General features: G+C 36.6%; 1 protein-coding gene across 2 annotated transcripts in view; it reads left to right on the top strand.

The window, feature by feature from the left end:
* LOC131075102 (uncharacterized) overlaps positions 1–18,115 on the top strand; it is a 318,013-nt gene that overhangs the window by 102,874 nt on the left and 197,024 nt on the right. For both annotated transcript variants that reach the window (XM_058011935.2, XM_058011929.2), the window contains exon 7: positions 7,276–7,362. In XM_058011935.2, the coding sequence (XP_057867918.2) occupies positions 7,276–7,362 (87 nt within the window). The remainder of the gene's footprint in view (positions 1–7,275; positions 7,363–18,115) is intronic.

Raw genomic sequence — 18,115 nt, 5'->3', positions numbered from 1 at the left:
AAAAGATATAAGTTATATTTTATTTCCCTAATGAGGCGTCCACTTTGGAGGGAAAAGTGAATTCAAATTTCTGGGGCTCAAGTCTATAAATAAGACCTTTCTCTCCTTCATTTGGTTATGCTAGAATTTGATAACGAAGTGTTGTTGAATTGCTTTCAGAGACTTGGCTTCGGGGTTGCGTGCCCTCCTAGCTCATCTTCAATTCGAGTTTGAAAGATAACTCCTAGCTGACAGAGTGATCTCATTCAGAGATTACCAGTGGATTTCAAGGAGTTTGGTGTGATAAATTGGTGAAGAAACCATACAGCTGATCTACATTTCTGCTTATTCTGGTTGGAGCTTTCATTTGAATTTTGTGGGTACGGATTCAAAAGTTGCGTATGCTCTTGGTGCCCATTTGCTCATACTTTGGTGGTTTTTGGTGGAGTGGCTGAATTCTTATTCCAAATCGAGTTGTTGTTGTTTACCCTAGTTTGATTTGCTGATTTTTGGGCTGGTAACTTGGTCATTGCATTTCTGATTTTAGTTTTATCTTCCTTGCATAGTTAGCGTATGTAATAATTTGTTTAGTAGTACTAAACAATATTTTGTACTCATTTTCTGGAAGCTAACTTTCCCCACTGTGCAAGTGGAAGTGGCTGGTTATACTGCAATGTCTTTTGTTTTCAAGCTAATTTCAGTTTCTTTGTATCACCCGTTAAAAAGTGGAATTGGCTGGTTATACCACCAATTCTGTTGTTTAATTTCAGTACTTTGTATTCCCACTATACAAGTGGAAGTGGCTGGTTATACCGTCAAGTTTTTGTTATTCAAGCCTTAATAAATTTGTAGTTCTCCCACTGAACAAGTGGAAGTGGCTGGTCCAACCGCCATCGTGTAGTATTTCAATTGTTCAAGTTTTCCTCCCACTGCATAAGTGGTTGAGATGTTATTTTTCTAATGCTAATGGGTGTTGAATGTTGTGCTAAAAAAAATAAAAAAATCAAGGGGGGCATTTCAGGTTGGAAGAGAAAAGATTAGAATATTTGGTAAATAGATGTGTAGTTGCACATATTCAACTGCAAGAAGGCATAAAAGTTTTTGAGATGAGTGTAAATGATGTATTAGAGGTACACCAATTTTTTCATCAATGGCCCATATTTACTAAGAATATTAAGGATCAAATAGACAGTATAGAGTCACAAATTGTATAGCTATCTAATACAATAAATTTGAAGAAGGATGCAGATGGAAATGGCAGGATTTAGTTAGAAAATTTCTACTTGAAGTTGAATCTTTTGGTTGATCAGAAGGAGAAAACTAAGAAATAGTTTTGTCATCTTAGAGATATTATAGATTTACAACTCACTGGCATGGTGAAGCCCTTTGAGGACTATTAGAAGCTCGATCAGGCAGTTAAGATTATGGATAGTAGTAAGGAGGCAGAGGATCTTCTCTTGAAGATTGAAAGTTAGTGCAACATTTTGGCCTCCATGGGAGATGATTGGAATTCCACTTGGACTCAGCTCAAGTTCATTCACAAGGGCATCTTGTCTTCATCTGCGTAACTTGCAGTTTTTTCCAATAAGATAATTTTGTTTCTATACAGACACAGGTAGATAAGTAGAAGATTGTTGGAGTGCAATTTTTGATTTGATTTGTATTCATTTTGTTCATACCCTAGGGGGAGAAATTTTGTAGAGATGCATAAGTGCTGCAGAATATTGTAGATATGATACTTTTGTACTTAGAGTGATACATAATATGTATAGTAATGCAATGGTGCCCTTGTCTTTGATGTCAAAGGGGGAGAAATATATTGTGGATATGGAGGTATTACAAGTAATGCCATCAATGACAAATGGGGAGTTTGTTGCAAACATGAATATGTGTTGTCATTGATGTCAACTAAGGTCTGGAAGTATGAGGTTAGATGTGTTCCTCAGTGGTGTTGTATCAAGAGTTTTCTTCTTTGTTCACATTGATGTATGAAAATTGATGGCGGTGATTGTAGATGATATATCTCATTGTCTCATGTCTATTTCAGAGCATTGAAGAAGAGTTTAGGTATCCGCAGCAGATTATGGCTAAGTATGACTGTTTCGGTGAATAGTCTGTTAGACAGGGTTTAGTATTCTGGTTTGCATTGTGTTGCATTGATTCATCTTTTCTTGCGGGTGTAATATGATGTTGGTGGGTGCAAAAGAACATTAGATCTTAGGTTTCATAATGCTATTTGTTTTGCAATAGATTTGGTGATGGTCTGAGTGTTGGTCACATAGAAAAAATGTACTTGTTGGCAGGAATGCTTTGCATTCCTCCACCTTCTAAAGTTTTGGTGTTGTTGCGTTTCATTGATATAGTGTTGTTGGTGTTAGGTAATGCTATGTTGCACATCTGTAGGTGTTGTGGAGGTACGCATCATATTTTGAGTATGCTTGGTTGGATTGCACTATCATGTCGACTTGAATGCTTTCGGTCCGTGTGGTAGCATTCAAATCAATCAAATTTAATAGAAAACTTTTGTACCCATTTATGAACTTGTTGGCTACATCTCGTCATTGAATTTTTCAAAAAATGGTGTTTCTAATGAAATTTAAGCAATTTTTTAAGTTGTCAAGGCTTTGTTGAGTTGTGTTTTTTGGGCTTGGTGAGTTTTTGCTAAGTCTTTTTCAACTACGAGTTCAATGATATATAGACTTGACAATTACCATTAGAAATCTAAGTGCAGGATAACACTTGTTTATAAAGCTATTCCATGAAATTAAATAAAAAGGCAATTGCTACTTCTCTAATAATAGCCAATTGCATTAAAGACAATTTTTTTAATAGAATTCTTTCTTCTGATACAAAAACTAAAACTATGCAACCTCCAATTAAGTTGTAGACTGGATATATTACAAATTATGACTTAAATCTCACATCTCTTGTATGGCAAGAGATCTAAAAATAAATAATATAGAAATAGTTGACTTATTGGTTGAAAATTTTGTACACTCAATGTGCAAAATTGTGGTTTCAGCCACAGTGTGTGAGTATGATACTCTCCTAATTTAGGGAAGGCTCCCCCTATCTACAAACTAAACTAATCTAATATCGATGGGACAACAGTCTTTCTTCGTCTTTCAAGAAAAACTATACTCTTTTCTCTTCATAGAAAAGTAATAGCAATTGGAAATAAATAACAGCAAATACAGAAATGAGACTTTTTTGTAGGATTTTTGGAACATAAAGGGAAACAAAGTTTCCATGAAGGCACAAAGACCTCCGTCACTTCCCCGGGACGGGAAAACAGAAAGAAAGCTCAAAGTCTTCAACTATTCTATTGTCCTATCAACCTTTGTAGATGATTTTCTAGCAACCAAACACAATATGTAGCAGCTCAAAGTCTAACTACATGTTGCACTTCACCTTATATGCACAAGTCTTAAAAATAGGAGCAACACAAAGTCTACAAGCTATCTTCCCTCTTGAGCTTTCCATACTAGCTTCAAATATGATAAGCAGCTCAAAGTCTGCAAGATCAAATCTGAAAACCAAACATTTAACTCTAAATACAATTAGCAGCTCAAAGTCTGCAAGATTGAATTTAAATTTCTCTTGAACAATAGAACAAGAATCACAATCAACTCCAGAAAATGTCGTCACGTAACAAATTGAATTGGCACAAAGTCTCAACACAACTTGCCTCTTTTATTGAAAGCAATTTGATTTACATCTAAGCTCAGAGTCTTAGAGTGCACATACAAACTGACAGAATTTTGTTGCATTGTCGAAAGATATCAATCACAATAGACCCCCTCAAGTATTTATAGGAGAAGAGCCTTGAGAAAAAGGTGGGAGGATCCTAACTAACTTGAGAAATTCTCTCAACCACCAAGACTTATTCAACAACTAACTATGACTTATCCCAACTACAATCCTAATTGAACTCAACTTGTAGTTGCTTTACATGTAATTACAAAAGTGCAAATGATGAGTTAACTTGCAATTACAAAGTTATTTTTTTACATGGAACTTGTCAAAACAAAATTACAAATGCATAACTAAAAGAATTCCATGTGTCTAAAGGCACGACTCTAACTGCATCATCCTTTGTCTGTGATGATCTTCATGTTGCTTCAGGATGATAGAACTTGGAGTATTCTGGATCAGTGAAGACATCTTGAATTGGAACGAGAATTTGCATCCTTAATGATCTTTGTGTCCATGGCCAACGAACTTCAACCTTATCTTCTTGCTTGGGGTAGTACTGGTTTTTCAGGAGGGAAAGGGCTGCCTTCCTATTTTCATGTTATGACCATCTTTGTCTTGCAAGCATTCTATGTTCTCAACCATGAATTGTTGTTGTATCTCTTCTTTGTATCATCCTCCGATCTTGAAATTCGCTTGCAAAATAAGGCCCATGCCTTAATCGATTGACTTGGTAGATCGTGTGTGCAAACAAGACTGACATGGGAAGGGATAAATTGATGCAAAAATGGGCTCATAGGTGAATTTCGGGTTCTGGAAGCTGCATTACATGTGTGGGGAAAACAAGAGCATTAACTTGCAATTGTCGAGAACAAACATGCAACTTTATGTGTAATGGGTAACTACTAGTTTGCACTTTTAATTTGACCTTTAAAACTCATTTTCAAGTGTTTTTTGAGTGCATTTTGGACCAATTTCGGGTTCTAGATGGCTGACTGCAAGTAGACTTTAAATGGGAAAAATGAATGGTGTGAAATGAGTGGATGAAATGGTGGAAATAGGGATCTTGATATGTGGGGAAGGATGGGAATGAAGTTTGTGAACAAGGAAAAGATTTTGGGAAGATCATCTTGATGAAAATGGGAAGAACTTTCAACTTGTAATCAGGTTTTAAAAACCTGATTTTGAAAAGATGAGCATTTTTCCAACTTTAAAACTTTGGAATTTCAACAAAACGGTTAAGATTTTTCAACCAAAGGGGTAGATCAACTATTTTCATCTCACTTGCAATCGGGATTTTAAATCCCGAATGCAAGCAAAGAGGGAAAATGGGGAAAGACAATGCAATTTGCAAATTGCTTTGCAAATTTGGAACAAAGGGGAAAATCTCTCACAAAACCGATTTTAGGCAAGAACAAACAAAACTAACATATATACAAATTGATCAAGGAAACAAAAACAAACAAAAACAAGAAATGAAAACAAAGAAGAAAAGAAAGTAAGATACCTTGATCAATCAAAACGTCCTCCAAGAAGCAAGAAGCAATCCTTGAAAAAAGAAAGGAAGTCTCTTAAATAGACATCAAACCACACTCCAAACCCTAGCCACGTTTTTGAAAAAATGCCATATAGATCAAAGTGCCCATCCAAAGCATGAAGAATCGGTGAAGACAAGCATTCAACCTCCATGCCTAGGCAAGACAAATCAAAACAACTTGGGAGAGTAAAGATTTGTGGCACTTGAATGAGATAAATCGTGGCATTCAAGAAACACGTGTTTGCTGCCAAAGCACCATAAAACCAGCAACAACGTCTTCCAAATGGCATGGAAGGAGTTGAAAGATGCATGAAAATAGCAAGGAATCCAAAACTCCTTCCTCCTAAGATTTCTCCACAAAAATTGGTGGAAATTGTCAACAAAAATCCTTCAACAATGCTGGTCGGGTTCTTGGGAAAGAAGAAGTAGTTTAAAATGCATGCAATAAGGAAAATCAGGTTTCTTAAACCTTTTTACATGTTTAAAATGTTCACTTTTCCCCTCATAAGGCAAAATCGGCTTTGTGAGAGCAAACAAGAAGTTTATGATACTCATAATGGGGAAATAAAACTCCCTTTACAAGTTTTTAAACAAAAGACTAGTAAAGGGAAAATAAAATTCCTTTTACAAGTCATAAAAACAACTTAAAAATATAACTTGTAATAGGGAAATAAAATCCGTGTTTCAACTTAAAGTGACTTTATAAAACTTGTAATGGAGGAGAAAAAACCCTACCATAACTTAAATCACTTAAGTGAGACTTTTTAAATGAATTACAAGTTTTATTTAAACTTTATAATTTAAAACTCACTTTTAATATGTCCAAAAAGTTCCTACAATGACTAAAAAGCCAAAAAGCAACAAGGGGGAAAGAAAAAGTAAGTTACAAGTTCTATTTTTCATAAAGTGCACTTGTAATTAACTAAACATTTCCCTACAACACTAAAACAAAGGAAAAACATAAACTTGCAACTTAAGGAAAATTTCCCACCTGCAGTGAAGAAGAAAAAACCCGAAATTGAAGGAAATATATAGCAAACGAACTCAGAATGCGATTAAATTCGAAACATGGTTTGAGGATGGGCTGAGGATTAAGCCAGTCCAGGGGCAAGGAAAAATTCTGCCTCAGGAAGCGTGTCTTAGAATAAAATTTTCATTTTTTGACAATTTTTTTATGTAATGGTCCATCTTTTTTGAAAACAAAAATGAGGACGACATGACTCCATGTTATAAATAGCAAACACTAAAAATATTAGAAGGGCAAAAATAGCATGAGCTCCGCATACTAAAAATAGAGATCAATAAAAATTTTATAGGCTAAAAATAACAAATTCCCAAATATGCTATTTTTCTAAAAAATGTGATAGCTAAAAATATAGTTTGATATAGGAAACTCTAGATGACTTTAATGATTATATAGCTTTCCCTTTGGTCATTGTTAACCCTTTGGGAAACCTTGGAAATCTACTTTGACATTATCAATCCCTTTAATAGGAATGCACTTTAACTCTACACATGCACCAATACATTGTAAGGTGGACTTTGAACTTGCACTTTTGATTTCTTAACTATTATTTTTTTAATATCTGATTTTCTGTTTTTATATGTGCTCCCATTTGCCTAAGTGCATTCTTGACAATGTGGTTTTGAAACATTGATGTGAGACTTGAGATTGCTTTGGTCAATGATTTTAGCTTGAAATTTGACATAATATAAAATTTCATATGCGTACAACCCCTATTTGCAGTTTTTAGGAAACAATATCTAAGGTCTTCTAACACCATGAATATTCTCTCCTTTAGTTTATGTTGAAGTTAATTGTGACTACATTGTTATAATTATGTTTGTATACAAGATTTAAATTTTTTATTGTTATAACATGTTTTATTTTTTAATTACTTTCAGCTATATATTTGAATGTATGATGTAATCCAAGACATGCAAATACATAAATATAGTCGAATTTGTTTGTTACATGAAAAAAAAAATCTTTTTCTTTGTGAGATAGCTTTGATAAATTATGTTTTATCATATTTGAAGTCTAACTAGATAAATAATGTCTCCAGTATTACTTAAAGGCAACATTTGGCTTTGACAAGAATCAATTTGCTCAGATTTTGTTAGCTGTTGGTGTTGGGTCCATTATATCTCAGGTAGATTCACCTCTCTATTTTCTCACAGATGTGAAAATCATGTCACTTGTTTTATGAATTGATTTGTTATATGTTATGCATGGCTATCAAATAATTTAGTGTTTGATATGACTTTTTTGTGCAAATTAGGTGATTTTTTGTTCGTACAAAGCATAATTGTGCTTAAATATATTTGATAAATATAAAGTGTTTGTGGACTCTAAATTCATGTGTCTAATGGGTGAAGATATAATATAATTTGATATACCAAAATACAAGATTTAGTTATCGAATAAATATGTTGATTGGGAGATTTTTGAAAAGGAAATCATCATCTCTTTTGGTATTTTCATCTACTTTTCTTGATTGCTATGCTACTTTTTGTTAGTGATGTGTTCCTTTTTGCCTATTCTCCAAGAGATTTATAAAGAAAATTGGTTGGTGAGCTAGTTTTTTGATTTGCCTCAACTAGCAATTAGCTTTAAAAAGAATATGCTTATGGTCTTCAAAACTTTCAAAGTGTTCTCTCCAAGTTCAAGTTATATAAATTTGAGCTTGTAGAATGCAAAACCAACATTACTTCCAAGTTTAGTTTACAGACTCATCTCTTAATAACTATTTTACTGATTCATTTCCCTAGACTTATGGGTTTGGGTTCGATGCAGCTTGGATATAGATTAAGGGTCAGTTCATAAGGGGGTCTGTCCAGGGTTATGAAAAAGTACCGAGTTTATCCTCGTTGAACCCGATTGAACCTATCACAAATTTCATGATATTTTCCGCTGCTGCTATTATGATTACAGCATTTTTTCTCTATGAATTATGATTAAATAATTTGAAAATCTCTTTGTCTCATTTGCATTTGTCCAACCCTAATTTTTTCTATTCTTTTTATTCATGCGGGTTTAGAAATATTGTGATGCCTATTAAAAAAGGGACTAACATGAAAAGAATGGATGCCCCCACAAATTATATTAGTCTCAAGCACACAAATAACTTATTATTTATATCATCATATTATATTTATAAATCAAAATTTTTATTTAATTATAATATTATCTTATTTATAATCATATATTATTATATATATATTTATTAAATTAATCGTGTATTTTATTATTATATTATATATGCATGTTTTTGTAGAGATGAACCCAACTCTGAAATATACCCCTTAATTTTTTTATATTTTTTCCCAATTACAATCAACACAAACACTCGTTAGGGTTAAATAATGATTATGAAACATTGCTGAAAGTAACCCTTTCACTTTCTAATCGCCAAGAGCCCAATGTGGGAAGGTGAGAGTATACGGTGATAAGAGGATCGTTATCTCAATGATCTGCTGGAAATTACAATGGAAGTTCAATATTGGGTGGCAAGCCAACTCCTTCCGCTTATCCAATGGGTGAAAGAACTTCTACATCAGTTTGGCGGTGCAACCAGCCAATTACAAGATTACAAAGAACTGTAAATAACAATCACTCTACCCCTTATCCAGTGGGAGGACTGAAATTGAATTGCAATCTACTCAATTGCTTATTCAATAGGACAATGTTACAATAATAAAGGAAAGGTGGCAAGCCAACCTCTTCCACTTATTTAGTGGGTCCTGAGCAGTGTTCCACGGGCGTTGGGGACGGGGGGACGTGGGGACGCGTTTCCGGGACGGGGGGACCAAGGGCCTAAGTTTGGGGACGGCGGGGGGACGGCGGTGGGGGGGGTGGCGGGGTGGTGGTGCTGATATAGTTATACATATACATATAGTACTTGAAAAACTAGTTTTGAAAAGATGTATGACAGTATTACAGTGTAAGAATTATATTTCAAATGAGACTATAGGAAATTTGAAATACTAAATCTAAATACCAAGATTTCTAAGTTGTGTTGTTATATGGAGCCTAATCAGACTCGGAGGTTAGATTTTCCCTACTTCTATCGGCGCGGTTTCCCCCTATATTTTTCAACGGGGGTTTGGGGGCAGCGCCCCCGAGTTGGGGTCAAGGGGCATCGCCCCTTGCGGGGTCAAGGGGCAGCGCCCCTTGCGTGTTCCCTGTCGCGATACAGGGCGGGGTCGAGGGGCAGCGCCCCACGAGGCCAAAAATACTTTTATTATTTTCTAAAGGCATCGGGTGTTATTTTTCTTTTGGCCCATGTCCAATTAGAGTTACCCCTTAACCCTCAAAAAACTTAAAAAGTCACTTTTTTTTTAAATTTTAATATTAAATATTACATATACGTGGGGGCGACAGGAGACGTCTGGGCGTCTCCCAAGGAGACGAGGCGTCTCCCAAGGAGACGTGGAGGCGTCTCCATGTCTCTCTGGGAGACGCCCAGACGTCTCCCAAGGAGACGTCTCCACGTCTCCCCGTCTCCCTGGGAGACGCGGGGACGTCTCTGCGTCCCGGCGGTGCTTGGGTGGCGGTGGCGGGATGGCGGGGGACGTCGCGTCCCTGTCCCCCCGTCCCCCCATACCCGAGACGTTTCTGACGGGGGGACGCGCCCAAAAAGGGGGGGGACGCGTCCTCGTGGAACACTGGTCCTGAGCAACAATCCAAAATAGACAGCTGTTAGTACTACTAATCAGCTTTACAATTCACAATATGGATTGTTTAGATTAAGAGATGTCACTGTCCAAAGATAGGCGGCCAAGCCAGCCTCTTCCACTTATGCAGTGGGACTAAGAGTAAATAAGCAACTTGCTGTTAGTACTACTAACCAGCATTACAAAATGGTAAGAATGGTAATTCAAGTGCTGATAACTAGTCCAACAGCTGCAAATAATAAGATATTCACTCCCAAACCAACATAGACCAATCACACCAAGAATGCACTCCACACTAACAACTTCAAACTCTAAAAATGCAAACCACATGCTGGGAAAACGCAGACCAGCAAGCTAAGAACTCCCTAAAATGCTCACAACTTAATCCACACTCAACGGAAAGACCTCAAAACGGATGCAAATGAAAGATACAAGGCAGGCGATAAGGTTAGAACCAACAAACTGCACCCAAAACCTCTAAATGAATTTATGCATGCATTCCCAGGCAGCTCAGCATAGTATGACTAGGGCAGAAGTACGATTTGCATTTTAAAAATAAATACTCAACATTAAGCACTATAAACTTACAAACATAATCGCCCGGGGCATAGGAAGAGAACAAGCCACTACCCAGAATGAACTGACACACGAACAGAGAGTTATGAACAAAAACATGCTACAGCCACACCAAAACCAGCAACTTGAAAATTCACACACAACACTCCAGAATTTGAAAACTTGAACACACACTTGCAATGAATCCATCCTTCCTTCTGAATGAAGAAAAATCCCCAAACTCAACTAGTCGCTATCTTTCAAGCGAGATGCTAGGCAAATAGTCTAGGAGCTAAGCATTCCTCGAAGCATTCCAACAGCATTTCGACAACACTTCATTATAAAATTCTTGGATACCAAAAATGAGAGCCCAAGACCTTTATTTATAATCTTCTCTCCAAATCCAACTTCCTTTCCTTTCAATATGGGATTTAACACTGACATTCAAATTTCTTTTAATTTGCCTTTCATTTCATTTCATTCCATCTCCTTCCCAAATCGCCCAAGTGCATAGATGAGTCACTTTATTAAAATTGCCAATAATATAATAAGTGAGCGCACAACATAAACTTAGGGAAATGACTTTAAATATTTTATTTAGCAACAATGTATTTCTCCCTTAAGCAAATATCAAATATATTGTAGAGTCTTAATCCCTTTTAATGAAAAACACCTCCATGGGCTTCCAGCCTTAGGCTATAAGTTGATAAATTAAATATCAAATCGACCCCCTTTATGTCATACACCATTTACGCCTAAGCCAAGGGGAAAATAATAAAGTATTAAAAAATACTTTAATTGTCATATACTGAATGCTACTCAAAAAAATTTGAAGGCTGGAATCCTGAAAACTGTACTACCTGCCATAGCTTCTGAATTGGACCACAACAACCTGCCAAAAATAACACTGCCAAAAATAGTACTTACTATAAATAACACTGCTAAAAATAATAAGTGATTCCAAAGTGATTTTTATTACATTTTGAGCAGTCATCGCAACTTACAAAAAATAGTAAGTCCAGAAAATTCTTCAGATTCATTTGCGTGTTACATCATCGCGAAGCTCTATGAAAACCCAGAAAAACCCAGAGAAATAAGCTACTCTCGCCTCCACTTACTAAAAATAGTAAGTTTGCCAAACTCTGGTGCTTGCTATGCATGTACCATCATTGCGAAGTTTTCTGAAAACCCAACCTAGAAGGAATCCAGAACCCAAACTGACAAACTCCAACATGTAGACCACCAAAAATGCCGAAACATCCTCCTAGAAAACAGGAAACCTTAATTCAGCCTCTGACTGACCAACGGGTCTCAGAATTGGCCAACAGACCCCAAAACAAACTAGAGGGGAAAAGGGGACATTACAGTCCACCCTTCCCAAAATTGCTTGTCCTCAAGCAATGCCACCACAACTCCAGAAAATTTTAAATTGATCCACACCTAAGCAAGTACGATCCCAGGGTCCCATGACCATCTTGGGAACAACCCACCTTTTTGATGTTGCGCCACTTTGATCACATCAGTGAAAACATCATGCCAAAACTACACTTTCCTCCCTTGTGACTCCAAAATGTTACCATCCATGATACTCAAACTGAAAATTTTTGAAGGACTGAAATCAATATCATGTAGCATCTCGTGCCCATAAAGATCTTAGTAATCAATATCAAGAATGCCACTCATCACAAGCTTGGGCAATAGGAAATAAAGTCTACTCAACTCACGATCCAACTCCACAACATATCTCCCCAAGGTGTCAAGCAGAGCCATGATTGTAAATGTGACTTCTCTAAATCTTCCTGCAAGGAGGAAAACAGTCCTTTGTAGGAGCTCAACAAACTCATTCTCATAACTCCACATGAATCTACTAGGCCTCAATTGAATTATTCTGATACAACCATGGAGACTTCTGAAATCTCTTATAGTTACCACTCCAAGCACCCCAGAATGATGAACCATAGAAAGCAAAGGTGTGTTGTCCCAATCATAAGTAGAAGAGAGGGTATAAGGATAACCACTAGTTAGAGCTTGAACACTCCCCATACACAGATATTGATTGCCCCAACTCGCCATACCTCTCATTTGAGACCATAAACCCGTCCTACCAAGAGACTGTGAAGTCTGAAAAAGAGTATACTAGCAGCCCACCAAGTCTGAAATGATTGACTTGAGATCTGATTCTAGGAAAATTAGCATCCGAGAAGATGAACAGCTGCTGCAACATAGGAAATTGTCATCCAAAACAACATATCTGCTCACGTCAAAGGCTGGAAATTTCCTCTCTAGTGACTCCAACTCCACATAGAACCATCCTTTTCTTAGAATATCTTCTCAATCCACTAGTTGATGAGCAAAAAGAACCATCAAGTGGCTAGTAAAGAGGGGAACAATACCTATTCTTTATCCCTCCAAAGATTCTTCTTTCCACATGTAATAAGCTCCATTAGACCATGTTGACAAATTCGAGCCTGGATACCCAACCGAAAGTGATCTTCTTCACACGGAAAATAAAAGTCAACACATCCCCAAGTGCTAGTAAGGACCAAGTGCATAGTTAAGAAATTGATGTCTCCTCTAGCAAACCCTTGAAGCCTAACCATGAAAGCTTCAACAACATTGGAGTATGGGACAATTGTTGTCCTCAAATTCAACTCCCAAAATGGACTAGTATGAACCTTATTATCATTGAACGTAAGGAATGGGTTATCAAGCATGCAATCACTATGTTCTGGTCCTTTCACCCCTACTTCATGAGTAACAAGTCTGAAATCTTCACTCCTTGCTGCTGCAATGAAACTATAGACAACTACTAATTAGTGTTTAGACAACACCTTGATGCCAAAGATGTTGAAATCATCCTGATACAACACTTCCCAAGTGGAGACTTCATCGCCAACCCCACTTATTAATTCAATAGCAAGCAGCTTCAGAAGATTACTATTCACAAAACGTGGCACATCCTCATGGTTTGACATCACATCATCCATACACTGGAAACCATACTCAGTCTCATGTTCGATTACTTCACCACATGTTTTATCATCCATCGTGAAGAGAGGGTTTTCATAACTTTTCTCGATACCCATTTCAAAGCGAGAGTTATCAAGAACCTAGAAGCCATCCATTTCCTTTTGCTCACTTCCATCTTGCTGATCCGAGTCTGCACATGCAACTTTTGTTTTTCTTGTGAAGTTCTCAAGATCAAACTCTTCTCGAAGACTATCAATCTCACTAATTACTTGCTCAATTTCTTCAGCTCTTTGTGCATTCTCTTGCTCCCTGAAAAGTTTGAAATCAACAAACTGATCTTCTACCTCCATTAGAGCCAACTGAGTATTTTTTAACATGTCCTTTGTTGACTCAAGCTCAAGAGTAAGCTCTTCAACTTTCCTCTCTTTTCCTTAGTAAGAACTAAGGATCTTCTTTGCAGATTCGATGGCATAATCACGATCTATGATCAGTTGTATGCAATCTTATTTCAATGTTTCTAAAGAGTCTTTGATTAGTTGTAGATTAGAGAGAGCAACTTCATCCTTAAGTGCTTTCCGTCTCTCTTCAATTTGAGCCTTCCAATAGAGTTCTTCTATCAAACTATGTGTATGGTCAAACCCAGATAGAACTCGCACCTCCTTCTCAAAGGACCTCATGAATTTTTCTCAAACTATTTTTAGTAAGTGGGGGCGAGGACAACTTATTTTTCTGGGTTTTTCTGGGTTTTCAGAGAGCCTCACGACGGTGTGACATGCAAACGAATCCCAAGACTTTTTCCGGACTTACTATTTTTAGTAAGTGCGATGGCTGCTCAGAATGTGGTTAAAATCACTTTGGAAACACTTACTATTTTTAGAAGTATGCTATTTTTATTAAGTACTATTTTAAGCAGTTCTATTTTTAGCAAGATGTCAGCAGGCCTGTTCAGATGGCTATTTCCGGCAGGTCAGTTGGAACAGTTGGTCTTCCAATATTTTTGGTGCTATTCTTGGCAAGGGTTCTTCAGCTCAGTTCAGTGACTATTTCCAACAAGGCAATTCTCTTAGCTTGTTTCCCCATATCCTTGGAGCTTGTTTTGATATGTTCAGTATTTGATGAAAAAATGATGTTTTAAATTAAATTATAACTGAAGGCAAAGGCTGGACGATTTATTTAAAAGGGATTGCTTAAGTTATATTGATTTCTAAGTCATTTCCTCAATTATATGTGGGCGATTTTTGGTTGAGGAAAATATTTTATAAGTGAATTATTGTTAAGGCAAGATGGACACCTTAGGAGGAAAAATAAGACAATTTTATGATATAATTCACTTTATTCTTTAAACACCATAATACACTTTATCATGCATTTTTTATAAAGTGCATTTGCCACCAAGAAATGGGCGATTTTGGAGAAATGAAATGAAATGCAAATTAAGGAAATTGGAATGTGGCTGTTTAATCCCATATTGGAGGGAAAAGAAGTTCCACTTGAGGAGGAAGTTATAAATATGTGCCTTGGCCTTCATTTGGGACTATCTAAGAACAATTTTATAATGAAATGCTGCCAAAAAGCAGAGTGAAAGCTTCGGGGAACGCTTACCTCCTAGCCATAGCTTGATTTCTTGCTTGCAATACAACAACTAGTCGAGCCAGAGACTGCTCTTCATTCAGAGGAGTGGATTGAAGATAATGTTGCAGATTTATGTATTAGTTTTTTGATTCTAGAGTATTGTGTGTGGATTTTCAGTTTGCTGGTTTTGGTGTGGCTGTAGCATGTTTTAGTTCATAACTCTCAGTTCATGTGTCAGATTATTCTGGGTACTTGCTCATTCATTTCCTATGCCTTGGGTGATTCATCTTGTAAGTTTTTATTGAATAACTTGGAGTATTGGATTTTATATAGCAAGTCGAACCTTTCAGGTGTAGGCATCTTTGCTGGGAGGTGTTTGGGGTTGTGTGTTATGCTGATTCTGATTTGTTGGTGCCAATTTCTCAGTGTAGCCTTAGTCGCTTTAATTCTAGGGTCTTTGGAGTGTGTTTAGAGATAATTTGAGTGTGTGGGGAGTGATTTAAAAGTGTTTGTGACGATTTTAATGTTGTTGGTCTGTATTTCCAGCCTATTGTTGATTCATATCAGATTTAGTTTTTTGGGGGTTGAAGTTGGTTTTCAGGTGTGTGAGTCTATTGTGTGGTGTGAAAACTCTTCATAATAAGTTGCAGCTGTTAGTTTGGGTCTTGGCATTTGAATATCCATGATGAATCATATTGTAATGCTGGTTAGTAGTACTGACAACAATTTATTTGAACTCTCTTAGTCCCACTGCATAAGTGGAAGAGGCTGGCCTTGCCGCCTAGTTTGGATAGTGATTCTAGTTATTTTGTAATCTATGTTTGCAGTGTAAAGCCGATTAGTAGTACTAACAGCTATATACTTGGATTGTTGCTCTTTGTCCCACTGCATAAGTGGAAGAGGCTGGCTTGTCGCCTTCTTATCTATTGTAACATTGTCCTCCCGCTGAATAAGCAGTTGAGTTGATTGCTATTCATTTCTAGGCCTCTCGCTGTATAAGCGGTGGAGTGATTGTTGTTCTTTCAATCTTGTAATCTTCTAATTGGCTGGTTGCACCACCATACTACTGTAGAAGTTCTTACACCCGCTGGATAAGCGCAAGAGGCTGGCTTGCCGCCCAGTATTGTACTTGAGATTTCATTTCCAGAAGTTATTTGAGCTAACGATCCCCTTGACACCGTATGCTCACCCTCCCATACTGGGCTCTCGGTGATCAGAAAGTGAAAGGGTTACTTTCAGCATTTCCTTTCTGCGCAAGTTTGATTATTCTAACCTTAACAAGTGAATCTTGTTGTGTTAAAAAAAAATAAAAATAAAGGGGAATATTACAGTTTTTTTGGGTTTTTAGAGAGCTTTGCAATGGTGTAATATGCAAATGATTCTAAATACTTTTTTCGAACTTACTATTTTTAGAAAGTTGCGACAGCTGCTCAGAATGTGGTAGAAATCACTTTGGAAACACTTACTATTTTTAGTAATATGCTATTTATAGTAAGTACTATTTATAAAAGTGCTATATTTGGCAGGGGTTCTGCAACTTAGCTCAGTGGCTATTTTGGTAGTATTATTTTTTGGTAGGTTCCTGTGTTTGAACTTAGATGACTATTTTCTGCAATGCAGTTCAGTACCTTGGCCTCAACTCATTTTGGTAGTATTCAGTATTTGGAAGTAAAAGTTTTTTTTAGTACTTCAATTATCCCCATGGCCTAGGCATAATTTGTGTTGTGACTTAATGGGGTTGACATAGTGTTTTTAATTAAATTATAACTTAAGGCAAGTTGGTCGATTTTCTAAGAAGGATTGCCTAAGTTATATTATTATTTTAAAAAAATCATCGTTGAGCGCTCACTTTATACATTATTGGCAGTTTAATAAGGTGACTCTACTATGCGCTTGGGCGATTTGGGAAGGTGATGAAATGAAATGAAATAAAGACAAATTAAAAGAAATATGAATTTCAGTGTTTAATCCCATATTGGAGGGAAAGAAAGTTTGACTTGGGGAGATGATTATAAATAAAGGCCTTGAGCTCTCTTTTTGGTATCCATGAATATTATAACGAAGTGTTGCCGAAATGTTGTTGGAATGCTTCAAGGAATGCTTACCTCCTAGACTGTATGCTTAGCTTCTCGCTTGAAAGATAGCGACTAGTTGAGATTTGGGACTGTTCTTCACTCAGAAGAATGGATGGGTTCATTGCAAAGTGTGTTAGAGTTTATTTTTATTTTGGAGTGTTGTGTGTATTCTAGGTTGCTGGTTTTTGGTGTAGGTGTAGCTTATTTTCATTCATATCTCTTTGCCCGTGCGTCCGTTCATTCTGGGTATTGGCTCATTATTTCTCTATGCTATAGGCGATCATATTTGTATGTTTTTAGTGCCTATCTTTGAGTCTTGAAATTTTAAATGCAAATCAAATTTTCTGCCTGGCCGTACCCTGCCATAATTACTCTGGGATGTATGCAAAATAGTTTGGGGTTTGTTTGATGCGTTTTATCAGTCTTAGCTTCATCGCCTATCTTCTAGCTTTCATTTGCATCTGATTTGGGATCATTCATTTGAGTGTGGGCAAAGTTGTGAGCATTTTGGTGAGTTTTAGGTTGCTGGTCTGTGTTTTTCCAACGTGTGGTTTGCATATCAGAATCTGCAAATTGATAGTTTTGTTGTCCTTATTTTTTATTTCAAAAAATGATGGACCATTACATAAAATTTTTGTCAAAAAATGAAAATTTTACTCTATGGCATGCTTCCCGAGGCATAATTTCGCCTTGCCCTTGGACTAGACTAATCCTTAGTCCATCCGCAAACAACGTTTCAAATTTCATCACATTCTGGTTTCGTTTGCTATGTTTTTCCTTCAATTTTAGGTTTTTTCTCCTCGATTGCAGGTGGGAAATTTTCCTTCAGTTGCAAGTTTTAATGTTTTCCTTAGTTTTAGTCTTTGTAGGGAAATTTTAAGTTAATTACAATTGCCCTTTATGAAATTAGAACTTGTAACTTACTTTTTATTTCCCCCTTGATGCTTTTTGGCTTTTTAAGTCATAATAGGAACTTTTTGGATAAGTTACAAGTTAATTTTAAATTATAAATTTTCAAAGTCACTTGTAATTCTTTTATAAAGTTCCTATTTAAGTG

Source organism: Cryptomeria japonica, chromosome 11 (assembly GCF_030272615.1).
Source record: "Cryptomeria japonica chromosome 11, Sugi_1.0, whole genome shotgun sequence".
NCBI classification, from domain to species: Eukaryota; Viridiplantae; Streptophyta; class Pinopsida; order Cupressales; family Cupressaceae; genus Cryptomeria; species Cryptomeria japonica.
Note: the sequence above shows the minus strand (reverse complement) of the source record. Positions and strands in the feature narration are given on the sequence as shown.